This window comes from Pan paniscus, chromosome 17 (assembly GCF_029289425.2).
Source record: "Pan paniscus chromosome 17, NHGRI_mPanPan1-v2.0_pri, whole genome shotgun sequence".
Classification (NCBI taxonomy): Eukaryota; Metazoa; Chordata; class Mammalia; order Primates; family Hominidae; genus Pan; species Pan paniscus.
This window is the reverse complement of record NC_073266.2, coordinates 40,793,022-40,815,021: the sequence shown is the minus strand read 5'-3', so window position 1 is coordinate 40,815,021 and position 22,000 is coordinate 40,793,022. Positions and strand designations below refer to the sequence as shown.

The 22,000-nt window shown below is 45.3% G+C and overlaps 1 protein-coding gene across 26 annotated transcripts in view; it reads left to right on the top strand.

The window, feature by feature from the left end:
- The window catches only part of TMEM241 (transmembrane protein 241), a 202,303-nt gene that overhangs the window by 53,549 nt on the left and 126,754 nt on the right, over positions 1–22,000 (top strand). For 24 of the 26 annotated variants that reach the window (XR_008621913.1, XR_010110105.1, XR_004667496.2 and 21 more), the window contains 6 exons: positions 7,021–7,046; positions 10,941–10,992; positions 12,920–12,968; positions 14,140–14,185; positions 15,642–15,677; positions 18,735–18,769. Coding sequence is in view for 17 of the 26 variants with exons in the window: in XM_063597226.1 (XP_063453296.1) it covers positions 7,021–7,046; positions 10,941–10,992; positions 12,920–12,968; positions 14,140–14,185; positions 15,642–15,677; positions 18,735–18,769 (244 nt within the window). In the remaining 9 variants the exon portion in view is untranslated. The remainder of the gene's footprint in view (positions 1–7,020; positions 7,047–10,940; positions 10,993–12,919; positions 12,969–14,139; positions 14,186–15,641; positions 15,678–18,734; positions 18,770–22,000) is intronic. The other 2 variants (XR_004667500.2, XM_063597225.1) reach the window with 1 other exon arrangement.

The window sequence follows — 22,000 nt, the reverse complement described above, 5'->3', positions numbered from 1 at the left end:
CCTACCCCCGGCCAATCCAGCACCACAGGACAAGGCGTAGCAGAGTTTTACACAGGGTGCCGCGGCACTAGCCCACCCCAGGGAAATTTGCTTTTCTCTCCAATATCAGCTATACCTCATACCAGCTAGAACAAGCTCCTTCACCTTCCAGGCCTCCATCTGTGCAAGGTGGTAATAATGACACCAGCTTGTTCAAGGCTTTTTCGAAGAACACAGCAACTATCACTGTTAAGTAACTGCTTCCAGCCATTTCCTGCATGCAGTAGGTGCTCTGCACATCAGCAACAATTAGTAATGTTATTAGAGGTGGTTTTAAATTGGTCTTTCTTTTTGGAGTTTTTTTTTCTTCTGGCATTTGCTATTTGATTTCATACCAATTTTTGGAACATTTTAATTTATTTTTATTTTTAGAGACAGGGTCTTGCTCTGTCGCCCAGGCTGGAGTACAATGGTGCAGTAATAGCTCCCTGCAGCCTCAAATTACTGGGCTCAGGTGATCTTTCTGCCCCAGCCTCCTGAGCAGCTGAGACTACAGGCACAAGCCACTGCACCTGGCTACTTTTTAATTTTTATTTATAGAGATAGGGTCTTGCTATGTTGTCCAGGCTATTCTTGAACTCCTAGGCTCAAAGGATCCTCCTGCCTCAGCCTTCTAAAGCATTGGGATTACAGGTGTAAAACATCACACCCCCCCCAATTTTTGGAACTTTTAAACTATAGAGAGGCCAGCTGGTCACCTCAGGCCACATGCTTTTTACAGGTGTGCAGGAAAGGAGGCCATGACCATACCCGATCTCCCCCCATCATCCTGCCGCTCCTTGGAGGTGGCCCTGTCAATTATCTCTCCTCTCTTCTACACTGTCAGCCTCTCCCTCGCCACTGGCTTATTTCCCTGGGCCCATAAACATGCCTTGGTGTTGTCATTGCACCAAGGAGAGGATGGGCTCTCCTTCCCATGTGACAATGAGAGACAGAAGAGACTCACTTCACCCAGCCCTGGAAGGGTGTATTTACAAAACCATCCCTCACACAGGAAAATCTCAAGCTGCCTTGCCCGTGCACCTCCCACTCTGCCTCATCCCTTCTCTCCCCTCCCATGCCACAGGCCTCAGGGCTGGGCTTGGTGTTGTCCATGCCCTCTTGTCCCTGTCACCTTCTGCTGCTCCTGCTTCTGCCCCCACCGTTCCCCTGAAACTGCCCTGGCTGAAGGCACTGGTGGCTTCGTCTGTGCGACTCATCGTGTTTGTTTCCATCATTCCCCCCACTTTCTCCTCTGGCCTCTCCGGGCCCCTGTGGCCTTCATGCCCCCTCCCTGCTTGGTTCCCTTCCTGTGTCTTGGGCTTTTCCTTCATCCATCTTTCTCTTCCTTTTCCTTTGTCTGCCTCTTCAGAGTTTCCCTGGGCTGTTTCTTAGGAGCCTCTGTCCTCATGCCACACACTTTCTGGAAAATCTCATCCACACCCATTGTGCCAGCCACCTGCTGCTCACAGAGGACCCCCAAATCTCCGTCTCCAGCCCATACCTCCTGCTGAGCTCAGCTCCCCTGCAGAGCCCTGGGGCTTGCTGTCCTATGGTTCTCCCCGGACATCTGAAATGGAACTGATCTGTTTCTCCAGACCTGCTTCTCACTTGGTAGCCCCAATCCTGGTCATCATCACCCAAGTCAGAAACCTTGGAGGCCCCTTGGACTCCCCAGTATCCCCTCCCCACCACATCCAGCCTATTACCAAGTCTGTGCCTCCTCTACCCTCACAGCTGCTGCCGCCCTAGTTCAGTCCTCATCTTCTCCAGGCTGCCTGGCTGGGACTGAGGAAAAAGAGCTCGATCCCCTGAGCCCTTAGGCAGGGCCTGGAGTGAGCAGCCCTGGGCTTAGACAGTTGTCATTTTCTATTTGGCAGTCCCACAGCCAAAGCTGGGAGGTGGAGGCCTCTCGGCACTTGGGCTGATCTCTGTGCAGTTGGAGGGTTCCCTGGATGGACGCCTTTCTCTGACATTTTACTTACAACACCATCGTGCAGTTTCCATAGTCCGTCAGTTCTAACATGTGCTTCTTTTCTTTCACATTTTAATTGAATATCTACAGTAGGAAGGCTCTTACAATCAATGATATGTCATGGTGTAATTTTTTTTTCTTTCTCCCTAATACATAAAATAAGTGGAAGTTTTACAATCATTGGTGTCTTAGGATCAATGAGATACAGCATGATTTTCCCCGTGTCTCAGGCCTGCTTCCCTGAGTCTTCCAATGGCAGGAACCACGTGGTGGTTCTCCTCAGAGCTCTGGGCTCAGCCTCCAGAACTGGGACTGAGCTAAAGAGTCACTAAATGGTCACTGAGGTTCAGGAGCAGAACTTCCCTGAGAGTGGCTTAGCTCTGGGAACCTGACCTGTCCAAATTAAAAAAAAAAAAACTCATATTCTCCAAAGGGATCCTTTCTTTTTTTTTTTTTTTTTTTTTTTGAGACTGAGTCTCACACTGTCACCTGGGCTGGAGTGCAGTGGTGTGATCTTGGCTCACTGTAACCTACGCTGCCCGGGTTCAAGCGATTCTCCTGCCTCAGCCTCCCGAGTAGCTGGGATTACAGGTGCCCGCCACCATGCCCAGCTAATTTTTTGTATTTTTAGTAGAGATGGGGGTTTCACCATGTTAGCCAGACTGGTCTTGAACTCCTGACCTCATGATCCGCCCACCTCAGCCTCCCAAAGTGCTGGGATTACAGGCATGAGCCACTGCACCTGGCTGGGATACTTTCTTATGAATTTAGAAATGAAGATTTACTTTCTTATGAATTTAGAAATGAAGATTTACCTGGATAAGATCAAGGCATCTCCACGGGGTTTTGCTTCCTGATGAGCAGGTCAGAGCCTGTAGATGAGGGTGACGGTAGGACTGAGGGTTAGAAAGTCCTTCAGGGATGTTTCCCTCTAGCAGGGGACCTCTTCCATTCTAGAGACGAGGGCAGATGTCTGGCTGAGAGGCCCTGTCCTTGGAAATAACTGAATGAACACCATAAGTGTTTGCATCTTCAACTCCATTTCATCACTAACACAAAACATCATTTCTTGTCAGGGCAAACTAGAAAAAAAGTGAGTGGGTAATTTTTTGTTGTTGTTGTTGTTGTTGTTATTAAAACAAACCTTTCTTTCCTTTATAAATCTAAGAAGATTTAAGATGTAGAAAATACAGATGGAGGCCGGGCACAGTTGCTCATGCCTGTAATCAAAAAGCTTTGGGAGGCCAAGGCAGGAGGATCACTTGAGGCCAGGAGTTCGAGGCTGCAGTGAGCCATGATTGTGCCACTGCACCTCAGCCTGAGCAACAGTGAGACCCTGACTCTAAAAACCCAAAAATCAACTGTTTCTACTTCCCTGAGGAAACCACTCTATTCTTTCAGACTTTTTTCCCATGCACATATATAGATGTATTTACACGAACGGTAAGAAACATCCTGTTTTTCCATTTAACAGTTTGTCAGGAATCCCTATTAAGGCTATCATTCCACATTGGTTGAAGCACGAGTTGGCTGTTCCCTATTTGTAGAATTGTAGGTGGTTTTTAGCAATTTAGCGTTAAAATCTGCTCTATGATGCTGCTGTAATATGTTCTTGATGAGACTTACATTTCTGATGATACAGCTAGGAGCCTTGATGAAGTCATCCCTTATCATAAGGAACACACTTGCACGCCACCTCACAGACTGTTAAATGTTACCATGAGGGCTATTTTGTCTACTATGTGTAGATTTTACTAGAATCATTTTTGGAGAGTAAAAGTTGACCTCCTTGTGACTTCATTCTCAGATTATGAAAATAAACTATCTGGAGCTGTAGAGTTCATTTTCACCATCCACAACAAGGCCTTTGTGTATTCATGCACACACACACACACTCACGCACACATACACACACACACAGTTTGACTGTAAGGCAATACGTGGCTCGAGGAATTAATCTAACTACCTTGCAGAATTATTTATTATAGTTTAATATTAGAATACTCCTGTTTGTTTATTCATTTGTTCAGCATTTATCAAGTACCTATGAAATGTCAAACATGTTGCTAGGCCTAAAGCTGCAGAGATGTAGGAGACGCATTTCTTAGCCTTAAGGCAGAGTTGGATGGAGGGACTGGCCTGTACACTCGGGCTGGCACAGGGTATGGGTGGGCCAGCGGGTGAGCTCCAGTAAGTCGGCATGGGAGGAGCAAGGAAAGCTTCCCTGGTGGGTAGATTTGAGCTGAGTCAGGCAGGATGGGAAGGGACTTTCCAGTTTGATAAGGAGAAAGGGCTCTCCTTGTCAGGCAGGCAGAGGGAGCATCAAGTGGTGGCTAAGGGTGCCAGCAGGGGTGACACCGCAGGACTGGCAGGCGGGTGATGGGCAGCTCCCCTCATTCCTCAGTGCCTCAAGTGCTCTCCTCTGTAACATAGAACCAATGACTGTTAATTACCCCATGATTAAAGGATTCAGTACATGCAGAGCCCTTAGAACAGCACCTGGCAGTGTGAGTAGCCCTCACAGTTCAGTTAGCTAACCCAGAGGAATGTCAGCTATTTATTGTTAATTTTGGCAGCATGACTTCTTTTTTTTGTTTTGTTTTTGAGACCGCCTCACCCTGTCGCCCAGGCTGGAGTGCGGTGGTGTGATCTCAGTTCACTGCAATCTCCGCCTCCCGGTTCTAAGCGATTCTCCTGCCTCAGCCTCCCGAGTAGCTGAGATTACAGGTGTGCGCCACCACACCTGGCTAATTTTTGATATTTTTAGTAGAGACGGGGTTTCGCCATGTTGTCCAGGCTGGTCTTGAACACCTGACCTCAAGTGATCTGCCCTCCTCGGCCTCCCAAAGTGCTGGGATTACAGGCATGAGCCACCACCCCTGGCCCTTTGGCAGCATGACTTTTGAGGAGTTATAATAACCCATTTAGAACCCTGAGACCTCAGTAGGACTTGTTGCTAGGTTATTTTGGACTGAGTATCCTGGAAAGGAAAATGACTGCCATGAACTTAGTCATATCCAGAGCCCTGGGAGATGGAGCTAAGTAATGAACATATTGCCTGTTTTTACTCTCTGTATCCCAGGATCTGTGTGCTCTTTTACTCCCCTCCATGGAAGGGGCCTTTTCTTTTGGCCTGAAACGTTAGCCCTGGAAGTTACTGGGTGAACATGCTTTTCACAGAAGTGGAAGAGCATCCCTTTAGTCCCTCCTCTCAATTTCTGCTCTTACACCAGGCTGTTGAGGTTTTGGTTACATTTAGCTCTATTTTTGAGTAACTGCTGGGCATGGTGGTTCAAGCCAGTAATCCCAGCACTTTGGGGGGCAAAGGCAGGCGGATCACTTGAGGCCATGAGTTCGAGACCAGCCTGGCCAACATGGTGAAACCCCATCTCTACTAAAAATACAAAAATTAGCTGGGCGTGGTGGCACACACCTGTAATCCCAGCTACTTGGGAGGCTGAGACAGGAGAATCACTTGAACCCAGGAGGCAGAGGTTGCAGTGAGCCAAGATCACGCCACCGCACTCCATCCTGGGCAACAGAGCAAGACTCTGGCTCAAAAAAAAAAAAAAAAAAAAAGAATTTTTGAGTAACACATTTATCATACCGGGGGCAGTTACGCAGGTGTGAGCCAGATCACCTTTGCCCTCCTCCTTTCAGCTCTTGAGGGCTAACTTCCCAGCAGGTGGCAGTACAGCACGGTTGGCCTCACGTCCTGTGCTCTGCAGAGGCAGGGTTGGACAAAGATCAAGATTAGAGTCTAAAGTTGCAAAAATAGAATCTGTTCATTAAAACAGGGGAAACTTTATTATTTAGGCACACATGAAAACTTAAGGTAGCCTTTGTAGTAAGCCACATGTTTCTCTTGTCAGCGCTTCACGTCTAAACAATATGTTCATACTTCACACTGCCTGAACTGGCATCAAAAATTGTAGTTTGTTCCCAGCTAGCAGAATAATCCTTCTGAAATGTTTAGAATAAATCAAAAGTTTAATTGTACCTGTTCATTTCCTCTATCAAATATAGAAAAATCTGTTACCCTCTGCTAACATGTTACTCTCTGCTAACATGTACAAATGAGTTCTCAGTACAAAAGTCTGATTTCATTAAACTGACTCATCAAAAGGAATTATAAGGGTGAGTCCAAATCAGAATTTCTTCATTACAGGTAATTTAAATGCCAAGTTTATATTCCCCCAGTCTGCCTTTTTTTCCCTTGTCTCTCGGGATGGAGTAAAATGTCCCTTCTCCTTTTTTCTGTTTTTTAATTTTCATATCACACCAGATAGTTTATAGGACTGCTCTGAGTCAGCTGGATTAGTGAATGGAATATTTAAAGAGACAGAACTAAAATAGAAGTTGAGGTTGGGTGCAGTGGCTCACGCCTGTAATCCCAGTGCTTTAGGAGGCTGAGGCAGGAGAATCGCTTGAGGCCGGGAATTCAATACCACTGAGCAACACAGTGAGATCCTGCTGCTACAAAAATGAAAAAAAAAAAAGAAAGAAAGAAAGAGTAGCCATACATGGTGGCTCATGCCTGTAGTCCTAGCTACTCAGGAGGCTGAGGTGGGAGGATTGCTTGAGCCCAGGAGTTTGAGGCTGCAGTGACTATGTCATTGCACTCCAGCCAGGGCAACAGAGTGAGACTAGATAGATAGATAAATGGATAGATAGAACAAGAGCTTAATTGCTTTTTAAAATACAGGTTACATCTATTTCTTTCTCTCCCCTCTTCTTAGCATGTAAGATTTTTGAAGACACAGCCCCAGCGTCATTTTGTCTTTCACGAGTAAACATCATTCTAATGGTGAAAGTACTTTGCTGAAGTGACTCAACTCTGGAATTCTGAGTCATCCTTCATTTGGCCCAAGCAGAAAAAGCCTCAGTAAATACTAAAGTGCAGCAAGCTGTTAAGCTCTTGATAAATCTACTCATAATTTATTTGCCTCTTGATCAAAATGTTTCCTTTTAAGAGGAATTTAAAAAGTTTTAAAAGTCTAATTGTATGTTTCTTTACTTTTATGCAGAAAACATCTCCTGCAAAGATCTGTAGGTAAGTTTACTGCCCTCCCCCCAAAAAGCCATAATATAAGATTTAACCTATTTTTAACTTGAATGATAAACTGTTCAAGATTCATACTCTAAGAGGTGGCAGAAGAATTTATTATAAACATTCATATATCCCTAATTTGTGTCTTAGTCTAAAATTTCTTGTGTTTTTCTTTTCTTTCTGAAATATTTTATTCCAAAAGAGAAAACACCAGAACCAACCTGTGCTAGATTTCAGTCATTGATGCCCAAAACTTTACTAACAGTTGTGTAATACTGATGGAGAATGAAAATGAAAAACATGGAAATGACTTAAAAATTTAAAAGTAATGTTTGTAGTTTATTTAGTCTTTAATATTTTCCGTGGTGGAAAAAGCACCAGCCTGTAAGTCCTGGGATCTGAACTGCAGTCCTGGGCCACAGCAGGGTGATTGTGGGCAGCTTTCCTCGTCCTCTTTGCCTCAGTTTCCTCAGCTAAAGCGTAAACTGGGCCGTCCTCTCATGCAGACCCCGGTGCCTGCAGCATTTGAATTCTAACCTGGGTGCCTTGCATCTGACTGCTTCCCGCTTCCTCTGCAGGCCAAGCAGCTCAGTCCTGGAGACAGAAAACCAACAGAGGTGCTTTGATAGATGGATTTAGGATTTCTACTGCAGATATTTCTGGGCTTTCATCCAATCCCCCACCCTCCTTTTATTCCTTTATTACAGGTTGCACCTTGAAAGAACAAGACAAAACCAAACTTCAAGACTATCCTCCTGTTTAAAAGGAGATTAGCAGGTGTCAAAGAGAGGCAGTAAAGCTCATGATACCTGATGTAATCAGGTACTGCTCGAGGCCAGGTGGGGTGGGAAGGCAGGCAGGTGTCTCACCCTTGGGTATCCCCCATCTTCCACAATTCCAAGAGGTTGTCTGTTTGGGGTGATCTCTGATGCTCATTCTCCATGGATGGGGAAGCATCCTCTATTCTATAAAGCCTTTCACTGTAGGTAGACACCAAACCCATCAGGATATCAGGATTCTCCTCTCCTCCCACCACAAAACCTGCCTGTTCCTGGGCAGCCCCAAGAAGCTCCCCTGACAGTCTCTTCTCCACTCACCCCACTGTTTGCCTTGGATTCTTCTCTAGGTCATTTGTGTGTTGGGGTGCCTTGAAAGTCAGCAAGGCTATAGGAGTAGGGCAGGCTGAGGTAGAGAAGTGTCCTGAGCCTCAGGCTGCTCCATGTTGTCCTGACCTTCCCAAGGCTCTGGGGCCTCAGCTCCAAGGGCCCCTCTGCCAGTCCTCCTGCCTCTGGCCCAGCCGGTCAGTGCTGGTCCATTGGGTACAGTGACATCTACACATGGTTACAGCAGTGAGGACCATCAGAATTGATCAGCACCACTGTTTTCAGTGTACTAAGATTACACATGCCAAGTTGTTGTGTGTTACATATATATGTTTATGTGTACATATAAAAACATGTAGTCTCTATGTAGAATACAGAATCTGTGTTGGTGGGAGATGGCATATGGCAAAGTTCCCTGAAAGTGAAAACATTGTATTCGGTGCTTTTGTTCACGCCTTTGATCCTTTGCTGTTTGCTGCCTGATGGAATTGTCAGTAGTTAAGGGGCACTATATATATGTTGCCTCTATAAAATGGAAAGAGGAGAGAGACTAAGTGATAATTTGGGTTTTATGCTTTCTGGTGCCTTCTTTTAGGAGGAGAGAGTGGGGAAAGCTAGAGGCAAGAGCTTTTGGCATATGAAACTCAGAAGGAATAGGCCGTAAACCAGGGATTACTGAACCAGCTCCAAATTGACTTTCTAATGAGTGAGGATAGCTTCCTGAAAATATCTGTGTTTGGCAGTGTTACTTTTTTGAGCAAGAATTTTTAAAAATTGCTTTACGGTGAAAATTTCTAAAGACATATCAAAGTAAACAGAATAATGTAATGAATGAAGTCCTGTGTACCCAGTTCCCAGCTTCAGCCATTTTCAGCTTCTGGCCCCACCCACTGCCTTGCTCAGTATTTATTCCAGGCACCCTAGCATTTCATCTGTAAATATTTTAGTATGTATAAGAGATTTTTCAAATAAAACATTTTACGGGGGGAAAAGTTTAAACCTACAGAAAAGTTGCAAGAATATTACAGTGAGCTCTCATGTATTCTTCACCTAGATTCACCCATTGGTAACATTTTTTGCATTTGCTTTCTTGCTATCTCAATGTATATATGTATACACATGCATAAACATACATAAATATCACATAAATATATGATAATGTAGATATTATTCTTGCTCTTATTTTTTCTGAATCATTTGAGAATAAGTTGTAGAGGTCATGACTCCACTTCTAAATACTAAATACTGTGTCTCCTAAAAACAACCATCCCTTAGATAACCAAAGTGCAATCATTGAATTTAGAAAATAACATCTGATATGATACTGTTATTTAATATTGAGTCCATGTTCAAATGTTGCCACTTATTATCTGGCCACAATATTATTATTATTATTATTTATTTATTTATTTATTTATTTTTATTTTTATTTTTATTTTTTTTTGAGATGGAGTCTCGTTTTGTTGCCCAGGCTGGAGTGCAGTGGTGCCATCTTGGCTCACTGAAACCTCTGCCTCCCGGGTTCAAGTGATTCTCCTGCCTCAGCCTCCTGAGTAGCTGGGACTATAGGCATGTGCCACCACGCCTGGCTAATTTCTGTGCTTTTAGTAGAAAAGGGGTTTTACCATATTGGCCAGGCTGGGCTCAAACTCCTGAACTCAAGTGGTCTGCCCGCCTTGGCCTCCTGAAGTGCTGGGATTACAGGTATGAGCCACCATACCTGGCACAATACTATCTTTTATAACATTTTTTTCCCCTAAAGATGTCATGTCTAAGCCAGGTGTATCAGCTCAGGCCTGTAATCCCAGCACTTTGGGAGGCTGAGGCAGGCGGATCACCTGAGGTCGGGAGTTCGAGACCAGCCTGACCAACATGGAGAAACCCCGCTTCTACTAAAAATGCAAAATTAGCCTGGTGAGGTGGTGCATGCCTGTAATCACAGTTACTCGGGAGGCTGAGGCAGGAGAATCGCTTGAACCCGGGAGGCGGAGGTTACGGTGAGCCGAGATCGTGCCATTGCACTCCAGCCTGGGCAACAAGAGTGAAACTCCATCTCAAAAAAAAAAAAAAAAGATGTCATATCTCTTTTGTACCCTTTAATCTAGAACAGTTCCTCAGCTTTTTATTGTCTTTCATTGCCTCCACATTTTTGAATAGGGGAGGCCTGTTGTTTTGTGAACTGTCCTAAATTTGGGTTTGTCTCAGTGTTTCCTCGTGGTTCAATCCACGCTCTGCATGTTTGGCAGGAATACCACCCAAGTGATGTTGTGTCCTTCCGAGCTTTATATCAAGAGGCACACAATGTGGATCTGCCTCATTATTGGTGGTGTTAAGTTTGATCATTCAGTTGTGGGGTTGCACAAAGGATTTTAATGCAATTTCCGTAGTGTTTTCATTTTTGAAACAGGCATATTTGTGGTCTGATTCCCCAGTTTTTCACTTGTATATTTTTGGGGATCTGCAGTTGAAAAAACACTTGTTTTATTAGATGTTTCACAGGCACACTATTTTCCTCAAGTGAGCCAGCTGTGGTTTTGCAGATGTCCTATACATGCCTGACTCTGGGAAACGGCTAGCTGAGGTCCAGAGAAGGAAATGTCTGCTTATGAGTAGAGCACATAATTGAAAACTACACAGGTAGTCAGGTTCACAGAGGAAGGACAGAGGAACCAAGTTGGTCTCGCAGGATCTTTGCCTCATCCAACTCCAAAGGATGCATTTTCACCTCCACGCTCTTAGGGAAACCTTTGATGTTGAAAGGTGAGGCTGCAGTGTTTTATCTCCCTCTCCACAGTGCCCTCTTCCTCCTGGCCGCAGCAGGATGCCTTCCCTTCAATGACTCCCAGGTAAGTCCAGGTGAACTCATTTGCCTTCAAAGTGTCTTTTATTCTCTGAAGCCTGGGTGTATGACCAGAATTTCCTAGTCCTTCCTTTTAGAAGCAGGATAACTTGGCCTATGCAGAAGCATTCCAAAGCTTGCAGGCTGGGTAGCTCTGGGCCTGGGCAACACCATTTCCCCAGGCCTTTGCCTTCTCCCCAAGGCTGCAGGCATCGTGGCCTGCAGAGCTGTGGTCCCTGGGCACTGTGGTGGCTGCCATCTGTCCTCTGTACATGCCTGGTGAACCTGCAAGCCAACGCCCAAATTGCCCCAGCCTCAGCCATGGAGGCAAAGTTGATTTTCTCTCCTCCCAAGGGCCTCATCTCCTGCAAAGTGATTTTTTGTTTTTGTTTTTGTTTTGTTTTGAGACAGAGTCTCACCCTGTTTCCCAGGCTGGAGTGGAGTGGCACGATCTCAGCTCACTGCAACCTCCACCTCCCGGGTTCAAGCAATTCTCCTGCCTCAGCCTCCCGAGTAGCTGGGATTACAAGCGCCCACGACCATGCCCAGCTAATTTTTTGTATTTTTAGTACAGATGAGGTTTCTCCATCTTGGCCAGGCTGGTCTCAAACTTCCGACCTCAAGTGATTTGCCCGCCTCGGCCTCCCAAGGTGCTGGTATTACAGGCGTGAGCCACTGTGCCTGGCCTGCAAAATGATTTTTATTTTATTATCCTGTGCTAAAGTTGAGTTTTCTTTATGAGGTGCTGAGGACCCACCCCCGCCCCCCAGTAGTCATCTCATTTCTGGGTTTCCTTTCTTTCTTTTTTTCTCCCTCCTTTTCTCCCCCAGCATTATTAGGTCCCCACCACGTGTCAGGCACTGAGCCAGGCTCTGGGGACACAAAGAGGAAAATTAATCTTTGCTCAGGCAGAAGTCAAGCCTATTTGGAGCAAAGGGGAGGGAAACAGTCAAGTAAACAGATCGTTATCACACAGGGAGGCCAGGGCTCTGTCCTCGAGATACAGGGGGCTCTGAAGCACCTAAGAAGACGTGGGGCCTCAGGAAGTAGGAGTAGCCATAATTACAGGGAGTCTGCTGTGTGCCAGCCTCTGTGCCAATGCTCTCTGTGCCTTATGTTATTTAAAATCTCACAACATTTCTGTGAGGGTGGGAGCTTTATTATCTCCATTTCATAGCATAGAATAAGGAGGCCCAAAAGTTCACCAGCTAACAAATAAGTGGGGATTTTAGAATTTATCCCAGATCTCTCTGATGCTAGAGCCAGACTCTGCTTACAGGACCTAAATCTGGAAGAATGAGGAGGAGTTAGCCAGAAGAAAGCAGGCGAGGGCAGTCCTGGAGTGTCATGAGTATCCTGTGATCCAGTGTCATTGAGCACCTGCTATGTGTTTACCCCTGTTCTAATGCCCACCCTCCTGGAATGTACAATCTAGGAGAGGGGAGGGCAGGGAGAGATAGAGACACATAAACAAATAAGGAAGAAATAAATAGGATGTGTCCTATGATACTAAGTCCTGTGGAGAATAATAAGGGAAGAAGTAGAGGGTCCCCTCGGTTGAGCTGTAGGGGGAAGCAGTCATGCTTGGGAAAATGCAAGTTATCCTTATTCAGGGACAGTAGGGGGTACATACAACCAGAGGGGTTGATGGGGGCTTGTCACAGAGGTCTTGGGGTGTCATGAGTTTGGATTTGAACTTTGTGATGGCAGTGCGGGGCATGGGGTGTTGGAGGCAGAGTCCTGTTAGGAAGATGTTGTAGGCAACTGGGTGAGGAATGAGAGGGAACCGAGGAATTGATGTAAGGCCCCAGGAGTCCTGTTTTGGGACCCTTGCTTGGCACTGAGCATTGATGACAGGTTTTCTGATGGCCACACTAGATTCCGTTTGCCTTGCACTTATAGCCATTTTTTCTTTTTTTAATTTTGTGTTTCAGTTTGATCCAGATGGATATTTTTGGGCTATAATTCACTTACTCTGTGTAGGTAAGTTTTAAAAGAATTCTTATGTAAGGCTGGGCACGGTGGCTCATACCTGGAATCCCAGCACTTTGGGAGGCCAAGGCAAGCGGATCCCTTGGGCCCAGGAATGGAAGACCAGCCTGGGCAACCTTGAGAAACCCCATCTCTACAAAAAAATACAAAAATTAGCCAGGCATGGTGGCACATGCCTGTTGTCCCAGCTGCTCAGGAGGCTGAGGTGGGAGGATCACCTGAGTCCAGGGAGGTCGAGGCTGCAGGAGTCATGATCCCACCACTGCACTCCAGCCTGGGCAAAAGAGGGAAACCCTGTCAAAAAAAAAAAAAAAGAAAGAAAGAAAGAGAGAGAGAGGGAGAGAGGGAAGGAGAGAGGGAGGGTGGGAAGGAGGGAGGGAAGCTTACTTGAATAATTGAGGTTTATCGTATACCCACTTTTTGGTGACCTTGGAAAATTAAATCCAAGGTGTGAAGGTTAAAATTAAATGGGCATTTTCTGGATTGGTTTTCTATTTTGAAGTTTTTCCTCAAATGTTTCCATTTCCAGTATACTTTCCTCTTTTTCGTGACAAATATGAACTAACTCACTGTGGCTTGGGGTTTCACTTGCTCAAGTCAACTTTTGGAATGCTGATTGGTCTTCTCTAGAAATGGTGGGAAGATATCCAGAAGTTCATGTCAAAAACATTTTCTTTCAGTAATTTACCAAAAAAGTTTAAGTTGTTCAAATAAAGGGACCATCTGATTTTATTACAAATCACATATTCAGTGTTGCTTGTCTGTAGTCCTGAGGGAAAAACGGTGCCCTGACTGTTAACACAGCTCAGAAATGTTCAGAAATCCAGGGGTGTTTCTCTTTTCATGTGCATGATGTCAAGGAAGTAAAACCTTCCTGTTAATTGTGTCCTTCATAATCATGATGCTTTCCATGCCCAGCTCTCTGGGGACCAATGGAAGGACTGACTGCGTTATCATAGAGGATTATTGAATTTGTATCCTTGAAGCCTTCCAAATGTTGATGGTCTTCTCCTGTCAGCTGGGGGTGACACTCGTAGGGAAAAGGACCAGCAGTCGTGCTTTTGGGAGCCTTTATCCATGTGGATTTTGTGTGTCCCCGGACAGGCCAGCAGCTCCTTGAGCAGAATACCATGACCAGTGATATGTTTTATTTCATTTTCAGGGTCTTATAAAATTCTACAGAAGTCCCAGAAACCCAGTGCATTAAGGTAAACTCTTTTTTTTTTTTTCCTTGAGATGGAGTTTAGCTCTTGTTGGAGTGCAATGGCATGATCTGGAGTGCAATGGCGCGGTCTCAGCTCACCGCACCCTCCACCCCCCGGGTTCAAGCAATTCGCCTGCCTCAGCCTCCCGAGTAGCTGGGATTACAGGCATGCGCCACCATGCTTGGCTAATTTTGTATTTTTAGTAGAGAGGGCTTTGTCCATGTTAGGCTGGTCTCGAACTACCGACCTCAGGTGATCCACCCGCCTTGGCCTCCCAAAGTGCTGGGATTACAGGCGTGAGCCACCACACCCGGCCAAGATAAACTCTTAATGTTTGGTGAGCTGTGGTTGGGTTAAAGGGCTGAGACTTGTGGTATCATGAGATTCTTCCATTCAGCCAGAGACTCTGCAGGCCTGGGTTGTGTTGAGGGCAGGGGACTTAGTCCTTGAAGCCAGCCCTCTTCTTGCTGTTTGGGCCACTCCAGGCTGTGTCCACCAACACCTGGAACATGTCTGCCTTTAGCCATGTGTGAAGAGGCATGGAAGTCTCAATCCCCTTCCTTCAGGGGATTCACATGTCACCTCTCAGATGACATGTGAATGAAATGTATGTGGCCAGCTGCTTTGGGTGCCAATCGGCTGCATCAAGCACAGAGGGACAGTACTTTTTCTTGTTTCCCCAGCCCCGTCCTAATTTGACTTACTTTAGACCCAGAAGTCTCCACTTACTAGCTCATTCTTGGGCAAAATGAGGCCTTTGTTGCAGCCAGTCAATGGAGCAGCTTTGGTGAATGTAAATGAGAAAAGACAAGACTTCAGGCCTGGAGTGCTGAGGCCAGTGCCCCTAGACTGGCCAGCTGGCCTCTGGGTTTTGGGGCCTGCTGAAGGCCTAAAGAGAAAAGGTCTGAAGGGAATGACTCCTGAGAGAAGGTCATCCACTCTGAGAATGTGGGGCTTCCACTCCCTGGAGCACCTTTTGTTCTTTTAATAAAGTGTTTTTGTAGCAAGAAGCCAGTAGAGTTGCCAGATAAAATACAGGATGCCTGGTTGCATTTGAATTTCAGATAAGCCTCGAATAATTTTTGTAATATTCGGAACATACAGTACTTACACTAAAACATTACTCTTTATCAGAAATTCAAATGTGTTTGATTGCCCTGTATTTTTATTTGTTAAATATGGTAGCCCAAAAGCCAGTCCAGTGGCCTGAGATAGTTGACACTCCTTTGAAAGTGACAAAGGTACATGGTGGGAAACAGTTGCCCACAGGTGAAAATGTGTGTGATTTAAAATGAACTAGTAACTGGTTTTGAATATTAAATACTTTTCCCTCTATTTATGGATAATTTATAAAAGTAGTAACTAAAATAGAATTTATTAGTAGAAGATAATGATTATTTTATGTATTTAAAATAGTTCTGCTACTTCATTTATCTTTTTTTCCTCTCTCATTCCTTAGTGACATTGACCAGCAATACTTAAACTATATATTCAGGTAAAATATAATTTACATTTTTAAAGAACAATTCATATCCTTTTAGGGCTAATGGATTTTTATTTTCCAATAATATTTTGATTGAAGAGTTCTGAGCCAATGTGCCTGCCAGGAAGATAAGTTACAGAATTTGTGAGATGACAGAGTTGAGGAGACCAAATAGCAGTCTTGCCCTTAGACCAGGCAAGAGGGGCCTCTCTCAGGCCCTAAACTTCAGAGGGCCACATCCCTCCTCTGGGACGTGGCATCTGTGAGGCTAAGGGACGTTTCTCTCATCCCAGAGGCCACACCCTCACTTCTAGATTGTGTCCTTGAATCCCCCACCCATGTCCCTGAGCTCGATTCCAGGGCTCCTTGGGTCCATCTTCCCGACTCATTCCCAGGCCCAAGGGGTGTCCAAAGAGAGGCTGTCAATGGGCAGGAGTGTAGGTGGAGAGGACCTTGCAGGCTCAGGTGTCCACACACATGTGTGAGGCCCTTGGGCTGCAGGATGAAGCCTGGGGTGGAAAGAAAAGGGGAGCATTGGCAACCGGGAGTCAGAGGCTGCCCTGGGCTGCTACATTCTGACATGCAGCACCAGGGAGCCCAAGAATTCTACATTTTAAACTAGACTTTCAGGTTATTCTGAAGGTGTATTTGTTAAGGTAGGATGAAGTCTGAGGCTTGATTTATAACTTTTAAATATGGTGTGTGGACTTCTGTTTGTATCCTTGTCCCAAGCCAAGCAGAGAATGAGCCTGCTTACTAGAACAGCATGATACACCCTTTTTATATTAGTAGAATTTCTTCATTATAATTTACATGTAATTTATAATCTTATAACTATAAGGGGTTTCTGTATTGGGAGGCTGAGGCAGGAGGATCACTTGAGCCCCAGAGCTCAAGGTTACAGTGAGTTATGACTGAATCACTGCACTCCAGCCTGGGCAACAGGGGGAGATCTTTTCTCAAAAAAAAAAAAAAAAAGTACACAGGGCTTCAAGTTACATTTTTCTTCAAACATAGTCCCACCACAGTACACCTAGAGGTGATTAATTGCAGTTCAGAAAACATATTGAGTACCTGCCACATGATGTCTGGCACTGCTAGGGATCCAAGGATGAATAAAATATGGTTCTTGCCCCCAAGGAGGTCACAGTGTAGGATGCCACAGAGGGGAAAAGGTGAAAAGAGAATGAAGAGAGAGTGTTCCTTTGGTGTGAGCCCCATTCATCTTTGGCACCCTCCCATCGCCCTCTCTGGAAACCCCTCCCATCCCCCAGCACCCCTCTGCAGTACCTTCATGCTGCTAAAGCCCACTGTGGGGGCCCCAGTCCCCCACCCTCTGCAGCCTCTTCTGTCAAAACTCATGCCATCCAGGTGGCTGATTGCGTTAGAGGTTAGGAATAAAACTTGCTATCTAAGTATCGGAGGGAATTTTTTTTCAAGTGCTGAATGGCCTGCTTTGGTAGGAGTTAGGAGTGGCTTAATACTGTATTTGCAAAATTCAAACAAGGATTAAAGGACCAACTCTTCACTTAATTATTTCTTATATTTATCCCCTAATATTTTATTTGAGGTTACCCTTTGGGGCGATTCTGATGATGGGATTTGGGGTACATGACAGGCTCTGGGAGATGTTTTGGGATGGCAAGAGACCCCTCATATCCTGCCATAAGAGTGGTCACTTCTCCTGAAGTTATAATCAAAAAGGGATTCAGGGAGGTCAAATAATGCAGTATATACAGGGTATATGTTTTCCAAAGAAAGGCGAGATGGAAGCAAAGACTTGACCTATGCAAAGGGCTAATCATTGTGAAGTCTTCAGTCTTGTTTATAGCTACATGCAGCCCTGTCTTATAAACCTACAACTTCTCAATGACTGGATGTGTGGCTCTTCCCATTGGCTTTCTCCCAAACCTCCTGTCTAGCCTCTGTCCACACTGCTGCTGCCCTGGGGCCATCAGAGAACCTTAGCTTTAGAGGAAGAGCAAAGGAAGAACATGAGAAACACAGAAATGGCTCCGGGAGACAGCTCCTGGAGCAGGCAGGCTCCCAGTGGTTTTTTTGCTCACAGCCGTCTTCCTCCACACTGCCTAGGATGTCACCACCAACTAGGGATTCCTTGTGGTGGTTCCCAATCCTGGTGTACTTTAGAGCCACTGAGGGGCCATAACAAAATAAAACAACTGATTGCCTGCACCTCAGATATTCCAATTTAAGCCAGGACACTGGGCTATTCTGATATGCAGCCAGGGTTTAGAACCAGAGTAGGCCATCCAGCGCTTTAAAAAATTCCCTGCCATACTTAGATAACATGTTTTATTCCTAATTCTCCAATTTGATTGGCTGCCCGGATGGCATGAGTTTTGATAGAAGAGGTTGCAGAGGGTGGGGGATTGGGCCCCCCAAGTGGGGTTCAGCAGCATGAAGGCACTGTAGAGGGGCACTGCGGGACGGGAGGGGTTTTCAGAGAGGATGATGGGAGGTTGCCAAGGATGAACAGGGCTCACATCAGAGGAACACTCCTTTTCGTTCTCTTTTCATCCTTTCCCCTCTGTGGCATCTATTGAAAATCAGTAAAGTTAGTTTTCAGCCACATGGTGGATGGGCTGGATCAATTGTGGGCTAGCCTCTTGGAAATGTAACTATCTTCTACACAGTTGATTTTGTGGCAAAAATATACGTAGCTCACACACAACAGCTAGCTTTTACATTGCAAGCTATTTTAATTTGGTGTTTGCTTTGTTTAGCTTATAAATACTCTTGGTAGATTAGGTGAGTATGATCATAACTAGGGTCAGCCAGGATTGAGAAAAGAGACACAGTAGACCCTCAGGTTGAGACATGGATTCATACTCTGTCCCAAGCCTGTCCCAAGAGGCAATCTTCTTGCCAAAACATGAGACATTTCAAGACATTCTTACTCTCTCTGAGGAGCTGGATTTAGGCAGAGTGAGTCAGTGCAGATAATTTGCTTTTAGGCATATTTAACTATTTCCAAGTAAAATGTGTGGGAACAGCTGGGGTTTTTGGTGCCGGGGAAACTTCTTGACTACTTTGCTGTCTCTTTTCCAGTGTGGTGCTCCTGGCATTTGCATCTCATCCCACAGGTAAATGCCCCCGGAGTGTTGTTTTGTTTGTCTGTTTGACATTGTTTATTGGACCCAGTGAGCCTGTCTCTCAGAGACATTTCATAAGAGCATGTCATTGCCCCCCAGGATGACTGAGGGGGCAGGAAGGTCCCACCTATTTGAAACTGCTCTTAATAAACCAATTTATCACCCAGGAATTTATTCTTACCCCTTCTTGTTGTCTGTGTTTTCATCCAGTATGATCTCAGATATACAGACAGGTCTATTTCCTGCCAAGTAAACTAGGGCTTATTTTGCCCGCTTCTGAAATTCCTTTTCCAAGCGTCCTGAATTGCTCTTCATTTCTAGTGTTAAAAAAATTGGTGAAAAAGTTCAAAAGTTCAAAAAACTCCCTGAATCCCTTTTTGGTGATAACTTCAGGAGCAGAAGTTATTGCTCTTATGGCAGAATATGAGGGGCCTCTTGCCATCCCATAATATTTCCCAAGGCCTGCTATGGTACCCCAAATCCCATCATCAGAATCATCCCAAAGGGTAACCTCAAATAAAATACTAGCGGGTAAATATAAGAAATAATTAAGTGAAGGGGTTGGTTCTCTAATTCTTGTTTGAATTTTGCAAATACATTTTTAAGTTACCCTCTTTCTATCTGGCATCATTTTTAAAGTTTGTATCATATGTCACCATCCAATTCTCATACTTCCAGAAGAAAGGAGTCAATTCTTTTTTTTTTTTTTTTTTTTTTTGAGATAGAGTCTCACTCTGTTGCCCAGGCTGGAGTGCAGTGGCATGATCTCAGCTCACTGCAACCTCTGCCTCCCAGGTTCAAGCCGTTCTCCTGCCTCAGCCTCCCGAGTGGCTGGGACTACGGCGCATGAGACCATGCCTGGCTAATTTTTTGTACTTTTAGTAGAGACGGGGTTTCACCATGTTAGCCAGGATGGTCTCGATCTCCTGACCTCATGATCCACCCACCTTGGCCTCCCAAAGTGCTGGGATTACAGGCGTGAGCCACTGCGCCCGGCCAGGAGTCAATTTTTAAAATGTATCTTGCTGCCTCAATTACTCTGTTGTTGCTTTTCAGATTAAGGAATTGCCCACAAGACCCTATTCCATCACAGTTTTTTGCTTTGAAAGGCTTTGAAATTGATGCCAAAAGATAAAACAATAATGTCTGTGTGTGGCATGGCTGAAAATACAAGTTATATTGGTTGTGCTCCTTGTGGCTTCATGGAGTGTGGTGCAAAGAATAGACTCAGAAGGATTGGAACTTTCCTTGGCTCCCCCACTGAGTGGCCTTAAGATAGATTTTTGTTTTTGTTTTTTTTAAGAACAAACAAACCACAAAACGAATGTTTACTCACCACTTGCTATGCATAAAGCATTACCCAAGCCCTCTAGGTCTCAGTTTTCGCATCTAGAAAATGAGAAAGGTGAATTGGCTGCTTTCTAAGGTCCCTTCTAGCTCTCACCCTGTGCTTAAAGCAGTAGCAGCTTTCTGTTGGCGTTTTCAGCTGCTTCTTTCGGTTGGTATTTTAGCTGCCATCTGAGCAAGGATCCTCAGGGAGTTGTTGCTAGTGACTCAGGAATAATGCTTCTAGATTGTATATGACATATCTGAATCCATGTCTTGTAAGGATAACTTGATTGCATTTTCTTATTACACTCCGCTTGCCATATGAAAGCACAGTTCCTATTGTCTGCCTGCTCCTATGAACGATGACTTCTCAAAACTCCAAGGTTTGCTGTTGAGTCCCCTCTCTGCTGTCATTTGCTGAAACTCTATCTTTTGTGGAATAATAAGTCCTGTGAAGCCATACTGGTAACCCTAAATGGCTTCTGCTTACCCATACTGCTGGTTGTCTTGCCTTTTAGTCGCGTCTCCTATCATTCCTTTATGCAGCCAGGTAGCTGCCACCCAGCAGACATTTAAGAGCCTACTAAGTGTCCTGCCCCTTTGAAATGTGCTTTTGTCAGCTGGGCGTGGTGACTCACGCCTGTAATCCCAGCACTTTGGGAGGCTGAGGTGGGTGGATCACGAGGTCAGGAGATCGAGACCATCCTGGCTAACACGGTGAAACCCCGTCTCTACTAAAAATACAAAAAATTAGCCGGGCATGGTGGCGGGCACCTGTAGTCCCAGCTACTCGGGAGGCTGATGCAGGAGAATGGCGTGAGCCCGGGAGGCAGAGCTTGCAGTGAGCTGAGATCGCCTCACTGCACTCCAGCCTGGGCAAGAGCGAGACTCCATCTCAAAAAAAAAAAAAAAAAAGAAATGTGCTTTTGTCAAAGGCCTTTGGAAAGTTATGTTCACAGATTCTCCTTGGTTTATATCCTGAATTATTTCTAGTGGACTTGGGTGAATAATTCTTTTTTTTTTTTTTTTTTTTTGAGACAGAGTCTTGCTCTGTTGCCCAGGCTGGCCAGGCTGGAGCGCAGTGGTGTATCTCGGCTCACTGCAACCTCTGCCTCCCGGGTTCAAGCAATTCTCCTGCCTCAGCCTCCTGAGTAGCTGGGATTATAGGCACCTGCCACCATGCCCGGCTAATTTTTGTATTTTTAGTAGAGACGGGGTTTCACCACATTGGCCAGTCTGGTCAGGAACTCCTGACCTCAAGTGTTCTGCCCGCCTCATCCTCCCAAAGTGCAGGGATTATAGGCGTGAGCCACTGTGCCCGGCTGGGTGAATAATTTTTACCTAAAGAAATCATGCTGCCCTTCAGCTAAGAGGTTGTGCTTGTTCATTTGTTAAACTTATGATGGTCAGAGCTGGAAGGAATCTTGGCGATTATCCCAGGTGCCACCAAATTGTATTAATTACTTATGCACCATCCTAATACAAATGAGGAGATTGAAACCCTGAGGAGTTAAGTGATGTGACCAAGATGATGCAGAGTAGGCGACTAGCAGAGGGAGACTGGGGTTAGGTCTCCTGACCCTCTTTCTAAGTTTTTCTTTTTAAATGCTGCTGCTCTTTCAGTGATCCTACACTTTATTGCCTTTTTTTTGTTTTTTTTGTTTTTTGTTTGTTTGTTTGTTTGAGACAGAGTCTCGCTCTGTTGCCCAGGCTGGAGTGCAGTGGTGCAATCTTGGCTCACTGCAACCTCCACCTCCCAGGTTCAAGTGATTCTCCTGCCTCAGCCTCCCAAGTAGCTGAGATTACAGGCACCTGCCACCATGCCTGTCTAATTTTTGTATTTTTAGTAGCGACGGGGTTTCACGATACTGGCCAGGCTGGTCTCGAATGCCT